A 15,121-nucleotide genomic window follows, 5' to 3' on the forward strand; every position below is an offset into this window, starting at 1 on the left:
GTAAAAGAAAGAAAAGGGCATAAGCTGCTGTATCTCTAGAACTAACTAGAACAAATACAAATAATCCACCTTTGTGTTAAAGGTTTTTCTGAGCTTGTGTTTTATTTTACTGAATACCATTGAAAAAAAAGCATCTCAGTAAATGGTCATGCATATGGTCAGCTGGATGAGCTCCCATTACAGTACTAAAGCGTTTTTACTTGCTATCCTTTTATCCCCTGATCAATGCCTATTGAAAACAAAAGGGTCTGTTGAAACTATACCATATCCATTCCCCCTATCCTCTAGAGGGCATGAGTGTTCTTGTTTATTCCAACTCAGGATCTGGATCTTTCAGGAAGAGTGTCTATTATATATAGAATACTGAACCACTGAATGAAAATTGCATAATTCAAGAAGTCCTTCTCTCCTAAATATAAAACACCAGTTTCAAAATGTTTTATTAGATATAAAATATTTCAGCATATTAGATATAAAACTCTTTATTTTATCCTTGTTTTAGCATTCACTTATGAAGTCAAAGACAGGTCATAGTTTCACTAGTGTATGTACCAAGAAGAAATAGGGTGTTTCCAAACTAGATGGACAATTTCAAGAGGTCACTGAAAAGTTTTTCTTCTGTTGATGTTAAAGTTGTCATATTTGGGTATATCTGACTACAAATATAATTATGAAAACACAAAAGCAGCAGAGGAAGTTAGAGATATAAAAAGGCAAGAGACCTTTCTGTGTACTTAGCCATCTTATGGAGTCATCAAATTTCTAGTGGAACAAAAAAAACCCTCAAGGGCAATTGAAGAGTTGTGTGTAATATGGGGGAATTAAAAACTATGGCTTTTTATTTTCCTAGATTGAAAAGATGCTGCCCCACATAAAACAGGGGCTCCAATCTGAGGGTTAATAATTATGGAAGTAACTTGATTTAATAAAAATGAGAGGACCATAGTGATCCAACAATTTAAAAAGGAAAATACAAATTCCTCCAATAAGAAACTGAGTGAACTTTGTGTAATCTTCAGGATTCTGAAATAGATTATGAAGAGCATCATCTCTGAACATTAGGTAAAGAAAGTTGTGACCAGGTACTGGCATGTCATGAAGTCCAAATCACAGCTGATCAAACATTTCATTTTTTTGGACAGGGTTACTAGAAGCAATGGAAAAGAACATTTCTTAGATACCTATTTCATACAAGGCACATATGAAATCCAGAAATAAATCTCCAGCAATTCTTACCCAAATCCTAAAAAATAGGTTTTTTGTTTTTTTTAAAGATTTTTAAAAAATTTATTCATGAGAGACAGAGACAGACAGAGACAGAGAGAGAGAGAGAGAGAGAGAAGCAGAGACACAGGCAGAGGGAGAAGCAGGCTCCATGCAGGGAGCCTGATGTGGGACTCGATCCCAGGACTCCAGGATCACGCCCTAGGCCAAGGGCAGGCGTTAAACCACTGAGCTACTTGGGCATCGCCACCCCGCCCCTTTTAAAGATTTTTTTTTAATAAAAAATATTTTTTTTTAAATCCAAATGTGACATAGGAGTCTATTGAGACTCAAGGAAGTGACATTATTAGTTAATAAGTTGCAGACTTTGGATTCCAAAGTCTTGATCTAAGTAAAAAGCTCATGTTGTCACCTGAAAGAGAAGCCTCTAAGCAGGCTAGACAGGACAATGCAGAATGCACAGTGCCTATGGCCTTTAAAAACACCTTTGACAAAGTGCCTCATAATCTTCTTGTGAACAAATGCAGAAAATGGGCTGCACATAATATTCTTTGATGACACCTTAGAAGAGAGATTTCTGGTATCACCGGAGGGCTCTCAACTCTTTAGTGACTTGCTCAAGAAAGAGCTGATGCTGGGGACAATAGCAAATATGTCAAATGATGGGGACGCCTCCCAAAATGCAGCTCAACTCACTTTTTCTCCGTGCTGCCAGCTGTCATTCTCTTGTCCTTCCGATTCCTATATTCTATATTTTAACACTAGGTTTCAGATTGCACCAAGCAATATAAGACTGATTCAAGGCTAACACAAAATTTTTTGTGTCATTTATAGCATCATTTTCCTCAAGGGGCTTGTATGCTTTTCAAAGGTAGAAAGCATGTTTTATGATTCTATTTCTCCCATTTCATCTATCATAGGTCCGAGAAAGTAGGAAGCACTTCATACGAAACAATCTATAAATTAATTTGGGAGATATCAATTGCATCTTCAATAATCTTTGAATAGTGTCTTCATTGAATTTAGGTAAATCTGCTAATATGTAAAAAAAAAAAAAGTGACTGAATGACCTAATTGCTTTATAAAATGAAGCCACTATTTCCTATTCATAAAATTTATAACAATATCGCTGCCCCTCTCCATAAAAGTTAGACATAACATCACATGTCTTTGTGTATGAAATCTTGAATTTCACCTTGTATTTCCTGTTTTTTCTCTCTATTGCATAGCAGCCAATTGGTAGCTTAATCTTACCTTAAACTTGCCATCAGAAGAGAAAATGCTAACCCATTTATTATCATAGTCTGCAATGATTATGTCCCCACTGGGATGCACAGCTACTCCTGTGGGCCGCTGCAGCTGCCCGGGAGAGCGGCCTCGAATGCCAAACCGACTTTTGAACTGGCCATCATTGGAAAATATCTGCAAAACAAATGACATTCCTTGGAATGTAAATGAGCACAGAAATTAGTGAAGATGGAAAACAGTCAAAAACATGTATCCTATGTACCACAGGTCAGGACATGCAAACCCCATTTGAAGAAAAGTCTATACACATTGTAAGCTTCTCTTTCTGTCCTTGTACTATGGATCTTAAGTCTTAAGCAGGAAAATACGCAACTATCTGTTTTACCATATAAGTGAAGGTATATAATTGAGAACCATACCTGTACACATTGGTTGTTGCTATCTGCAATTAGGATCTTCCCACTTGTAGATGCAGCTACCCCTTGAAGATTTGTAAATTCTCCTTTATTTCTTCCTTTGGTACCTAGAAATAAATTATAAAATCACAGGAACTTAAAAAATAATAAAATAGAAATTAAGCAATAGAGAATTAGATGTCTGTTTCTTGAAGAGAATTAGGTTTCCATAGGTAACCTGAGAATATATATTTTTTTCTTTTAATTACACTAAAAAAAAGAGAACTTCTTCCACCATGACCTAATCCATTAGGACCTAATGGTCCTTAACTTCACTTCTAGACCAATAAAGTCATTGCAAGGTCACTTTTTTAGGCAAATGCAATCTTGTCTTAAGCTCTAACTGCACATTATTTTATGTTACATTAATAATCATATTAAAATATATTTAGATTTCACAAAAAACAATTTAAAAACCTAATACTACAATTGAGGATATGTAACGGGAGAGGGCCTTATTTTAGAGTTTTGCTGAAATACCACCCTCTCACTCAGCAGCTCTTGGAAGAAATCTGACTTGAAGAAGCTTCTAAGAAGCTTTCAATACATCCAACAAACCACAATACATCAGATATTATTAAACTAGCAGGCTGATTTTCAGATGCCTTATTTTCAAAGACTCAGTATATCGTAAGGTGTATATTCTTCTTGAAAACATAGAAGATATCCTATCCATATTTATTTGGATAAATAAATACAAAAAGCAAAGGAAAATTAGAGGGGGGAAAATCCAAGGTGTCTATGGGTTAACAGATGTGTTTTTGTTTTAAAACAAGTGTGTGGAACTTATTTCAATAAGACCATGTGAATATTAACAGATGGAAACAGACCAACCTATGCTTAAAAATGACCAGGAAGAAGTTTAAATTTTCATAGAGAAAACTATGCCTCATTTGGGCGCTTTTATCATTTCATTTCATCATTATCATTTCATTTTCTTTTATCCTACTCAAAAGAGCAAGTTGACATTTTGGTTTTAGACATCAATGCAGCGCCTTAGGCGCACTTGGACAACAGCACGTGGATGGTGGCTAATGTCAGCCACATGCTGAAGCACGGCTTAGAAATGGCCAGACCCTTCTTAAACAGTCTGGGGTTTAGGAAGCGAAACTCGCAATGGAATTAAACTCCGAATAAACTCAGCAGAATTGCTGGGCAGAAACATCTTATGTAGACCACCTGGTTCTGGTTCTCACCATGTAACCCAACCGAAGGTAATCTGCAAAGCAGTCACTTGGAGACATGGAAAACGCCAGGAAAAAGTTTATTCTAGGGGAAGCCAAAGGAGAGGACAGGAGGACAAGGCTCAAATGTGTTTCACCAAGGAGGAGAGTCAAGGAAACTTAAGGGCAAACAAATTTGGGGTAAAAAATTGCAGCTAACAATGCTTCTTAGTCTGCAGCCATGGATTAATTCCATTAACCCTTTGGTTCCTGGCTTTAACCCAACCCACATGGTAGCTATTTCACTGAAATCCTGGACTCATCAAGTTTACTCACCACCTCTCTCTCATCTACTCGTACTAACATAGAAGAAAAATTTGAGATCCAGATTCGAAAGAACATCTCCCACCTTGTGGGAAAAAAAGTTCTATTTTATTTCAAATGTATCACAAATAGAATCCCTATAATAAGCATGTATATGATATTGATGTAGGAATGAGTTGGAGGCAGATGAGACTAGGAAGGGAAAGGCCCCAGTCAGGCTCCTGCCCATCCCAAGGAAAAGAGAGATAAAACAGTAAAAACAAAAATAAACCTGGCTCCCTAGCTCCAAATTATTAGGGATTATCCCCCTTTAATTGCCACTAGGCTCATAGAAAACACCAGGTTAGGCAGATGTAGACAAACATTAAGGAGACATTAGCCAGACAGAAGGGAACACCTTGTTTGTGCTCATGATATTTATAAAGAAACATCTTACTTGTAGCAAGTTTACCTGTTGTTCTAAATATAGATATGACATTTACAAATTCACCCTGATATTCACAAGAAATTTACCAAGTTCCCTGGTCAGTTTCCTATAAAACACCATAAAAGCCCTCAGTGGCAACCCTGCAGCACCCCTCTCACTTTTGAGAGTTTCTCTGCTTAATAAACTGCGATATGGCTTTTTGCACTCTGTTGCAGTGAGATTCATTCTTGGGACTCCTTGAGACAAGAACCAAACTCTCCCATATCAATATCAGCTAACACTCTCTTAAAATGACGTGTTGGTATCTGTTGGTGGCAGGGGAAGGGGTGCTTAACTCTCGAGGGAGGTATGTGCCAACATGGTTTTAGCTTTGGGTCATTCCCTCTGATGTTGAATAGCCGCTGGTTAACAGGTACAGCAAAAACCGAAGGAACAAGAAAAGAAACCATTCCTCTAAAATGCTCAGTTTATATGTACTTTTTACTTTTATTTATTTTTTGTACTTTTTAAAAGGTAATGGGGGCAAGGCCAGGATTTCTCAGGAGTAAAACTTAATTTGTCAAAAACCTTTGATTAAAGTTATTATTTGCAAGATGGGGAACTAAGGACCAAATAAACACAGTTAACAGCAAGAGTCCTACAAGAGGTTGGAATATAAAAAATGACCTATAAAGAATGGTTGTTTCTTTCTCCCAGACTGTTCTAGGTCCTTGCTTATGTAAAATTGGTACTGCACCCATGGCCTCGACACGCAGATGAAAGAGAGATTGAAAATGGGGAGAGGGGGCAGCCCGGGTGGCGCAGCGGTTTAGTGCCGCCTGCAGCCCAGGGTGTGATCCTGGAGATCCGGGATCGAGTCCCACATCGGGCTCCCTGCATGGAGTCTGCTTCTCCCTCTGCCTGTGTCTCTGCCTTTCTCTCTCCTGCTCTGTATCTCTCATGATTAAATAAAATAAAATCTTTAAAAAAAAAATGGGGAGAGGAATAAGAAACACCTCAACAGGGTAGATGGACCCTGGTGCTGTCCCATCTGGTCCAGGCAGGAACAAAAACCTGACTGCTGCCCTCTTTTATCTGTTTATCCTGCTGAAGACAAAGCCTATTCTACTCGGAGAAGGTTCTGCAGGCAGCAGGTTAATGTTTGAAGGGGAAAATTATGGGGAGAAGAGTGCTGTAAAGAAGTTAAGGGGTGCCTCAGATTTAATTTTCCTTCTGAAGACAAAAGAGGTGATGTGGAAGGAGAGAAAGTACAAAAGCAAAAAATACTAACACCTTTTTCTTTGCAGAAATAAACACACATTTCTCAGTGTAGGTAAAATTTGGTAAGACATTTCACTGGACTCCATATCAGTACCATTTAGAACCAGAAGAAGGCAGACTCTGTGCCCAGTGTGAAATGACCGAGATGCTCCGTGCCTACCACCACTGGGTCATGAGAGCAATGGAACCCTGTTGCAAAAGAACACACTGCCGGAAAGAGGTTCTACAGCCTCTACTAAGCTCCAGCACCTTGTGGTGTTGGCCCAGCTCATATCCTCCATCTCAAGTTAACTATAAGTTGAGTCTGTTGCCCCACATATACAGAAAATCACAGGGCTGGAAAAACATGTCAGTCTCAGTTTGCATATATATATTTATAAATATATATTTTAAATTTTATTTATTCATGAGACACACAGAGAGAGGCAGAAACATAGAGGGAGAAGCAGGCTCCTCACAGGGAGCCGGATGCGGGACTTGATCCCCGGACTCAGGATCACACCCTGAGCCAAAGGCAGATGCTCAACCACTGAGCCACCCAGGTGTCCCTGCTTATATATTTTTGAAAGAGCTAGATGGAGTGGGCACTGCCATTTTAAATTTTATATTTGTTCTTAAAAATATTTCTCTTGGGGATCCCTGGGTGGCTTAGTGGTTTAGTGCCTGCTTTTGGCCTGGAGCATAATCCTGGAGTCCCAGGATCCAGTCCCACATCGGGCTCCCGGCATGGAGCCTGCTTCTCCCTCCTCCTGTGTCTCTGCCTCTCCCTTTCTCTGTGTCTATCATAAATAAATAAATAAATCTTTAAAAAAAATTTTCTCTTTAATTCATATGGCCTAGTATTCCAAATAGCTGGGGTTGGCATGATGGATAATACGGATTCTTTATTTTATTTATTTATTCATGAAAGACACAGAGAGAGAAAGGCAGAGACACAGGCAGAGGGAGAAGCAGGCTCCATGCAGGGAGTCCAACGTGGGACTTGATCCCGGGTCTCCAGGACCACGACCTGGGCTGAAGGCGGCGCTAAACTGCTGAGCCACCTGGGCTGCCCCAATAATATTGATTCTTATAAGCATCTTTCATCTTGTCAGAAATTACGGACTGTCATTTTTCTGAAATTCTAGGAGTTTTTAAGCATAGCAGGATCACAGTATTACTCCTGAAGATCAAAAGAAACCACCAGCATGTTCCTGAGGGGCAGCTAAAGCTATCTTCACTAATAGTTAAACTACAAAAAACTTCATGGTGAGTAATAATGTGGAACTATATAGCATATTATCATTATGCTGGGGCAGCCCCGGTGGCTCAGCGGTTTAGCACCGCCTTCAGCCCAGGGTGTGATCCTGGAGACCTGGGATCGAGTCCCGTGTTGGGCTCCCTGCATGGAGCCTGCTTCTCCCTCTGCCTGTGTCTCTGCCCCTCTCTCTCTCTCTGTCTCTCATGAATAAATAAATAAATTCTTTAAAAAAAATTATTATGCTGAAATGCCCCCAATCCAGGTGTTTATAAAGGGTCTTGGGAACAAGATAAAATAAATAGAAATTCCAGAAGTTAGAAATAATGTGGGATCATGCTTTACTCTTCAAGATTTTTTGCATAGTCTCTTTAGACCACAGAAAAGTGCCCCCCCCAAGGATTCTACTATATAATGAAAACTGGTTCTTTCAAAATGAATATAAATGTAACTATAAACATACATAGTACTCATAAAATCTTTTCCTGACTACTTTGATGTACAAGATTTCATTTGGTGGTTATGTTTTGGCTAGTAAAATGAGTAACACCAGTCTTAAAAAGTAATTATAAACAACTTGGCAACAATTCCATAAGATAATTAAACTGGTTTTTCCCAGATGTTAAAGTAGCCAATGAAGCATAAAATGAATTTTTAAGCCAATAGCTTCTCATCTGTGTTCCTCCTGGCCACCTCCACCCATGCCTCTAGGAAGATTACAAATGGCAAGTCCCTGGACTGAAATAGGAGATCGAGAACTGCAAACTTCCTCCCACCCCTACTCCAACTTAATATGAAAATTAATGCTAAATAAATCTAGATACTTCAAATGAGATAATGCAAGAGGATGAAATTGGGCAAAATAAGGATCTAAAACAGGATCTTCAAACAAGTAGGTGCTTAACAAATGTTTGTTGAATGAGTGAGTGCCCGGATGAACTATTAATGACTGAATAAATTATACCCCAGGTTACACCATGAAAAAAATATTTAGTAATATTTACAGCACTTTCATAATATATTCTCTCATGCACTCCCTGTAACAACCCCATGAGTTAGGATAAATATTACTGTTTCATCTTATATATAAGAAAATGAAACTAGGGATCCCTGGGTGGCGCAGCAGTTTGGCGCCTGCCTTTGGCCCAGGGCGCGATCCTGGAGATCCGGGATTGAATCCCACGTTGGGCTCCCGGTGCATGGAGCCTGCTTCTCCCTCTGCCTGTGTCTCTGCCTCTCTCTCTCTCTCTCTCTCCCTCTCTCTCTCTCTCTCTCTCTCTCTCTGTGTGTGTGTGTGTGTGTAACTATCATAAATAAAAATTAAAAAAAAAAGAAAGAAAATGAAACTAGACACAGGACAAAAGTAGTAAAGACAGAGAAAAGAATAAAACCCACTTCTCTTGCTCTTTTACGTAATATTTTTTCTAATACACATTTTTTTTTAATTTTAAGTAATCCCTACACCCAACGTGGGGCTCGAACTCATGACCCAAAGATCAAGAATTATATGCTTTACTGATTGAGCCAGCAGCCCCTGCTTCTTTTTTTTATTTTTTAAGATTAACTTTTTAAAAAGATTTTATTTATTTGACAGAGCATGCACAAGCAGGGGGAGCAGCAGGTAGAGGGTGAAGAAGCAGCTTCCCCGCCTGATGTAGGGCTGGATCCCAGAATCCTGGGATCATGACCTGAGCTGAAGGCAGACAGACACTTAACTGACGGAGCCATCCAAGTGCCCATTTTTATTATTTTAGAGAGAGCAACAGAGAGACAGAGCAAATGGTGGTCCTGGTGGTGGGGAACAGAGGAAAGGGAAAGAGAATCTATTTTTTAAGATTTTATTTATTTATTCATGAGAGAGACAGAAAGAAAGAGGCAGAGACAATAGGCAGAGGGAGAAGCAGGCTCCATGCCGGGAGCCCGACATGGGACTCAATCCCGGGTCTCCAGGATCACACCCTGGGCTGAAGGTGGTGCTAAACCGCTGAGCCACGGGGGATACCCAGGAGAGAGAATCGTAAGCAGATTCCCCGCTAAGTGCAGAGCCCTATGCAGGCCTTGATCTCGCAACCCTGAGATCAAGACCTGATCTGAAATCAAGAATTAGATGCTCAACTGACTGAGCCACCCTGGTGCCCAGGCACCCCAGTTTCTAATTAGACTTTAGAATACCAGGTTTCTGAGGTGAAGATAATTGCCTTTGGGCTTATATGGATCATGCTTTCTCTATAAAACCCACAGGAATTCCATCCCCATCCCTTATCACATGGTATTTGAACTGTTTAACTGTTTCTCACTAAACTGTGAGTTCTCCATGGGCAAGGGCAACATCTGTCCCGTTTGCTGCTGCACCCCCCTTTTTATTTATTTATTTATTTATTTATTTATTTATTTACTTACTTACTTACTTACTTATTTATTTATTTATTTATTTATTTTTGCTGCTGCACCCCTTAACACGGCACAGTGCCTAGCACTCAGGAAATATCAGTGACATCTTTTCCCACTGAAATGCAAGAAGAGTTCCTGAGGATGAGAATCTCAAAGGGGTGGTGCCAGGGTTCCTACGATGACCTGAGATGCCACCTTAGCATGATCTCTCTCCTCAGAGATTTTAGGGTGGGAAGGTGGTGGTTTGTAGAGGTGAGGCAGGGGAGAAACAGCATACCTTCCTATGCAGTCTCTGAGCTCATGCTAAGTGATTTTATACTTATAAGAAAGCACACCGCTCTAGAGTACAAGTGAGTGTTTCATTCACTGCTTCTCACCGGCACATTAAGGTATGGTGTATGAATTACATAATTTGAAACCGTTCAACTGTGTTTCTTTCACTCCCTCCCACATCTCCTGGCTTCCCCTTTGTTCAATGACTTTCTTTAGTAGCTGACAAAACCAGCTCAGGGCTTCTAGTCAGCAAACTCTGACGGCGCAGGGAAAAATAATCCCCGTGTTTCATCAACAGATGCTCTAAGCTACCTCTCTAAACTCATTCAGGATTGCTTTCCAGCACAGTATCGGAGTTAACACAATAACTCATTCACAGTGGGCATATAATTAAGTTTTTAGGCGTGGGAGGTATCAAATAGCTCAACTTTGGAAAACCACAGCAGTTAAAAGACATTTAAGATGAAGAGGAATCGTTGTGCAATTAAAAAGGCAGGGGCATCAGAGGCGCAGATGGCTGGGGTCGTGCCCTGGCTCTCTGAGGCGCCCCTGGCCCAGTTCTTTTGGTGGCAGGGATGATGACACAGTGCCCTGGTAATTTAACTCTTGTGGGGCAGGAGCTGTGGGAGGAGCTTTATTTGTAGCCTTTGCCCACTTCTGAGGTGTAAATCTGCCCATCACAGTGGATTTCCAGCTACTAACAGGGAAGTCACCAAATATAGAGTTAGGAGGTGGTGTGCACACAGGCATGCGCCACGTTACGATGTGGTAGGTATACTGCGCTGTGGGGGCACTGGAAACTGGAAGTGCCGTTCTTGCAAAGCATCATCTGTTGTTGAATGACCCAGCCATTCAGGGTCTCTGCAAACTGTTCAATTTCAGTTTCAAAACTGCCAGGCTGCTCTCTGTAAGATGATTCAAAAAATCCTGAACATATTCTGGTAGAGTGGGATAATCCTCACAACCATCTTCATAGGATTCTGTATAATTAGAAGAATAACCTGGTGGATAAAACTCAGGAGCATTTGCAGACAGCTTAGACATTAATACAGGAACTAGCTATCCCTACCAAGGATTTTAAGTAAGATGATACAAAGAAATGGACTGCACAATGCCTGACTTCCAGAACACTTAGTCCTTCCTCCTGCTTCTGTTCCCCATCCTTTCCCCCTTGAACCACGCTGAAGCTAATGATTTAAAGTAACTTCTCAAAAAAAAAAATAAATAAAGTAACTTCTCTATACTTTTTGCTCCCAAATTGATCTTGAGCCATGACTTCTTTGCTGAGCTCCAAATCTATACTCTAAACTGCCTATGGTACACCTCAGCCTGGCTGATCTAAACTGAAATATACTCTCCTTCCTCTGACTGTCCTGACCTTGGTTGATAAGGGTAAATAGTAACAATAGCCAACATTTACTGGGCCCTTACCATGTGCCTGTACTGTTTAAATACATTTTACATATATTATTTTAATCCTCACCATATCAAGTAGGTGGCAGAGTTTTTTGTTTTTTTTTAATAAATGTGCCAATTCAGCACCATTTATTTTATTTGGGAAAGAGAGCAAGCACACGTGCACCTGCAGGCTCATGAGCAGGGGGGAAGGACGGAGGGAGAGGGAGAAGCCGACTCCCCGCTGAGCAGGGAGCCCAATGTGGGACTCCATCTCAGGACCCTGGGATCATGACCTGAGCTGAAGGCAAAGGCTCAGCCGACTGAGTCACCCAGGCACCCATCAAGTATGTGTTAATACCACCCCCCCCAAAAAAAATACCATCCCCATTTTACAGATATAGGAACTGAGGCACAAGAGGTTAAATAACCTCCCCTAAATCATATAGCTAATAAATAGGCTGGAATTTATTTTTATTTTTATTTTTTTAAATTTTTATTTATTTATGATAGTCACACAGAGAGAGAGAGAGAGAGAGAGAGAGAGAGAGAGAGAGAGAGAGGCAGAGACACAGGCAGAGGGAGAAGCAGGCTCCATGCACCGGGAGCCTGACGTGGGATTCAATCCCGGGTCTCCAGGATCGTGCCCCGGGTCAAAGGCAGGCGCCAAACCACTGCGCCACCCAGGGATCCCTAGGCTGGAATTTAAATGAGGCAATCAGTCTTTTCAGTTCTTGACTATGTTCTCCACTACTTAGGTTATCACTTCCATACTATGACTATGAATAAAATATTAATTAGCATTACCTACTTTGCCTCTCTAAAACGTACCGCAAGTTATGCAGTGCTAGACTCTACCAGCAGTCATCCTTAGAGCATTCAAATCAAACAGCAAGAAATTCAGTTTGGTCACTGAGCCCTGCTCTCTCCTTCCTGAGCATTTCTCAATGTGCCATTTCCCCTCCACTGCATCGCTACACTCTTAATCCTGGCACTTGCATTAGCTCCTGCAGTAGGGGGCAGCTTCCTGATTGCTGAGTAGATCCCCCCTAGGATGCCTCCAGGCTGTAGGGCAATAAATAGCTTAGGAAGCCACTATACTACATCACATGGTTCAGTGCCTCCCCATTCCTCCATGGCTTACAAGATGCAGATCCCTGGCCCTCCCCAGAGGCTGAGACACACAGGTACAGAGACCAAGTCCAAGCTCCTTATCAAAGACACATAACCTTTTCCTTGCTTCTATTTCATTTGAAGCCCCAGGATGATGGAGTCACTACTTAACTACTCAGTTTCTCACCTCCATGCCTTTGGACCTGCTCTCCCTTCAGCTAAAATACCTTTTCCTCCCGTCCATCTGATGTTTTCTCTTTAAAGCCATCTTACATTTAGATGCTATCTTTGGGAACCTTCCATGACCCCCTGCCACCCCAACTTCTGTGTCTTGATTCAAACTGAAGGTACATTTTGTATGTCTGTTTCTTTTTTTTTTAATTTTTTTTTTATTTATGATAATCACAGAGAGAGAGAGGCAGAGACACAGGCAGAGGGAGAAGCAGGCTCCATGCACCGGGAGCCCGATGTGGTATTTGATCCCGGGTCTCCAGGATCGCGCCCTGGGCCAAAGGCAGGCGCTAAACCGCTGCGCCACCCAGGGATCCCCCACATGTCTGTTTCCTATGGACTGTTGCTTCCTCTAAGTCAGAATCTCATCCCTCTGTATACCACAAGTATCTGGCACATAGTAAGTATTCAAACAGCAGTGTTCCATCTAACGTGGGGGCTGGATAATTGGTGAGGAGGGTGAAAATGTGAGTCAAATTGACCCCTGAAAATCCCTTATGTTACCCAAAAAGGGATAATTCAGTTTCGTGAATACACAAAATCAACACGTTATTTATGGTTGCTGAATGAACCCTTACACATGTATTATGAAAGCTTTGTATCTTGAAGCACAAATTCATTGCCTTGAAAGCAGCTCAGTTATATGTGTGAGAACAGTTAAGGGAACAGCAGAATCATTGTTATGCTGGTGTAGCTGAATTTCAGTGAATTTTGGATCTCACATGACAGGCTTCAATATATACACAAAGGGACTGCTAAAATTATGCAGGTTTTTTATAACGTTTTATAAAGATGTATTTTAATTTCATTTTTTAAAAGACTTATTTTGGAGAGAGAGAGAGAGTGTGCATGTGTGAAGTGAGGGGCAGAGGGAGAGGGAGAGCAGCAGACTTTCCGCTAAGCACGGAGCCCAAAGCAGGGCTCTAGCCCTTGACCCCGAGATCTTGACCTGAGCCCAAGCCAAGAATCATATGTTTAACTGACTGAGCCACCCAGGCACCCCAAATGGTGCATGTTCTATTATCATGCATCTAAAAGCCGAATTGTACAGAGAAACTTACAAGTTCTAAAACAAAGACATAACTATAAAAAAAAATCTTGAACTCTTCTAATTGTTAATGTAAACTCTACCTGCTGTAGCCAGTAGTATAGACGTTTCTCCGAAAGTCAGCACAGTTTGCCTGACATTGCCTGGCACAGTTCCAGGCATGGGAATTCATGTGAATGACTGGCCCTGAGCTTTAGTGTGTTGTTTCCCAGTCTGTGCGTCTCTGGACCTCAGTGCTGGGACCTGATGGTGGTGAGAGGGAAGTTAAATCATGCAGTAGGTCACAACTGGATGCTATTCGAATGGGCAAAGTATTTATCCAAAGTATTCTTTGATGTACTGTTGGGGATTATAAACGATTAAAGACATCATCCTTGACCTCAGGCAATCTGTGATCTTATTGGGAAATAAGGTCAAAGCAAAAACAGCAATTATCACAGTGGATACTAAAGGAGAAGTTGGTACTTGGGGAAAAGATAAAATTGGGGGAGGAATTCAGAGATAAGGTGCCCGGTGTGGAGGCACAGCGGATGCTGAGGGAACAGCGGGCTCCTACGCTGACCTGTCCCGTCTCATCACCAGCCAGTGCCCTCTCCACTTTCCAATCCTCTGACCTACGCTCCCCTGCATCTTCTCACAGGATGTGTTGTTCAGAGCCATCAATCATGTTCAGTCCTCTTCTCCCTTTCTTCCTTGCGTTGGTCCAACTGGAATGCTGCTTCCACCTGTCAACCTAGATAAGTCCTCCTCTTTGTTCGTGTCCTGCTTTTAATTCTTTCTCAGTTCTCAGCTCCCTCACCTAACCCACGCTATTAAATGTAGATGCCGCTTTTAGGCAAAGAGGCTTGAGCCATGGAATGCAGGAAGGGCCACAGCGACCACCTGGCTGAATACAGACAGGCCTATCAGTGACCTAACTCAAAATATCCACAGGCCCTAACTGACCAATGGGCTACTTGCAACTAGGCACAGTTCCCAAAAAAGGGAAGAGTCCATACATCCCCATACCTCCTCACCTTTCCTCTTTAAAAACAACTCCCACCCACTGCCTCAGTCTCTCCTCTACTGGTCCACCCACCACTCCCTTGTGTGGGGTTCAATAAACTTCTTTGTTCTACCTCAGGTGAATTCTTTTACCTCCTGCGCCATTGCCATCGGGCTTCCACTCAATCGCTGCCCATATTTGGGAGCCCCACCCCATGGAGAGACAGCCCATTTAGGCACCACATTAGAGTCAGGTGGTCATCCATCTGTCGCCCCAAACTGTAAGCTCCTTGAGGGAGGAGATCTCATTTCTTTTATCTCTGCATTCCCATCACCTGGCATAGCGCC

General features: G+C 41.5%; 1 protein-coding gene across 11 annotated transcripts in view; it reads right to left on the reverse strand.

Moving 5' to 3' along the window:
• The window catches only part of TRIM2 (tripartite motif containing 2), a 169,104-nt gene that overhangs the window by 17,349 nt on the left and 136,634 nt on the right, over window positions 1-15,121 (reverse strand). For all 11 annotated transcript variants that reach the window (XM_055336305.1, XM_055336303.1, XM_055336306.1 and 8 more), the window contains 2 exons: window positions 2,892-2,995; window positions 2,479-2,646 (listed from right to left, as the gene is read on the reverse strand). In XM_055336305.1, coding sequence (XP_055192280.1) covers window positions 2,479-2,646; window positions 2,892-2,995 — 272 coding nt within the window. The remainder of the gene's footprint in view (window positions 1-2,478; window positions 2,647-2,891; window positions 2,996-15,121) is intronic.

Source organism: Nyctereutes procyonoides, unplaced genomic scaffold, assembly GCF_905146905.1.
Source record: "Nyctereutes procyonoides isolate TBG_1078 unplaced genomic scaffold, NYPRO_anot_genome, whole genome shotgun sequence".
In the NCBI taxonomy this organism is placed as follows: Eukaryota; Metazoa; Chordata; class Mammalia; order Carnivora; family Canidae; genus Nyctereutes; species Nyctereutes procyonoides.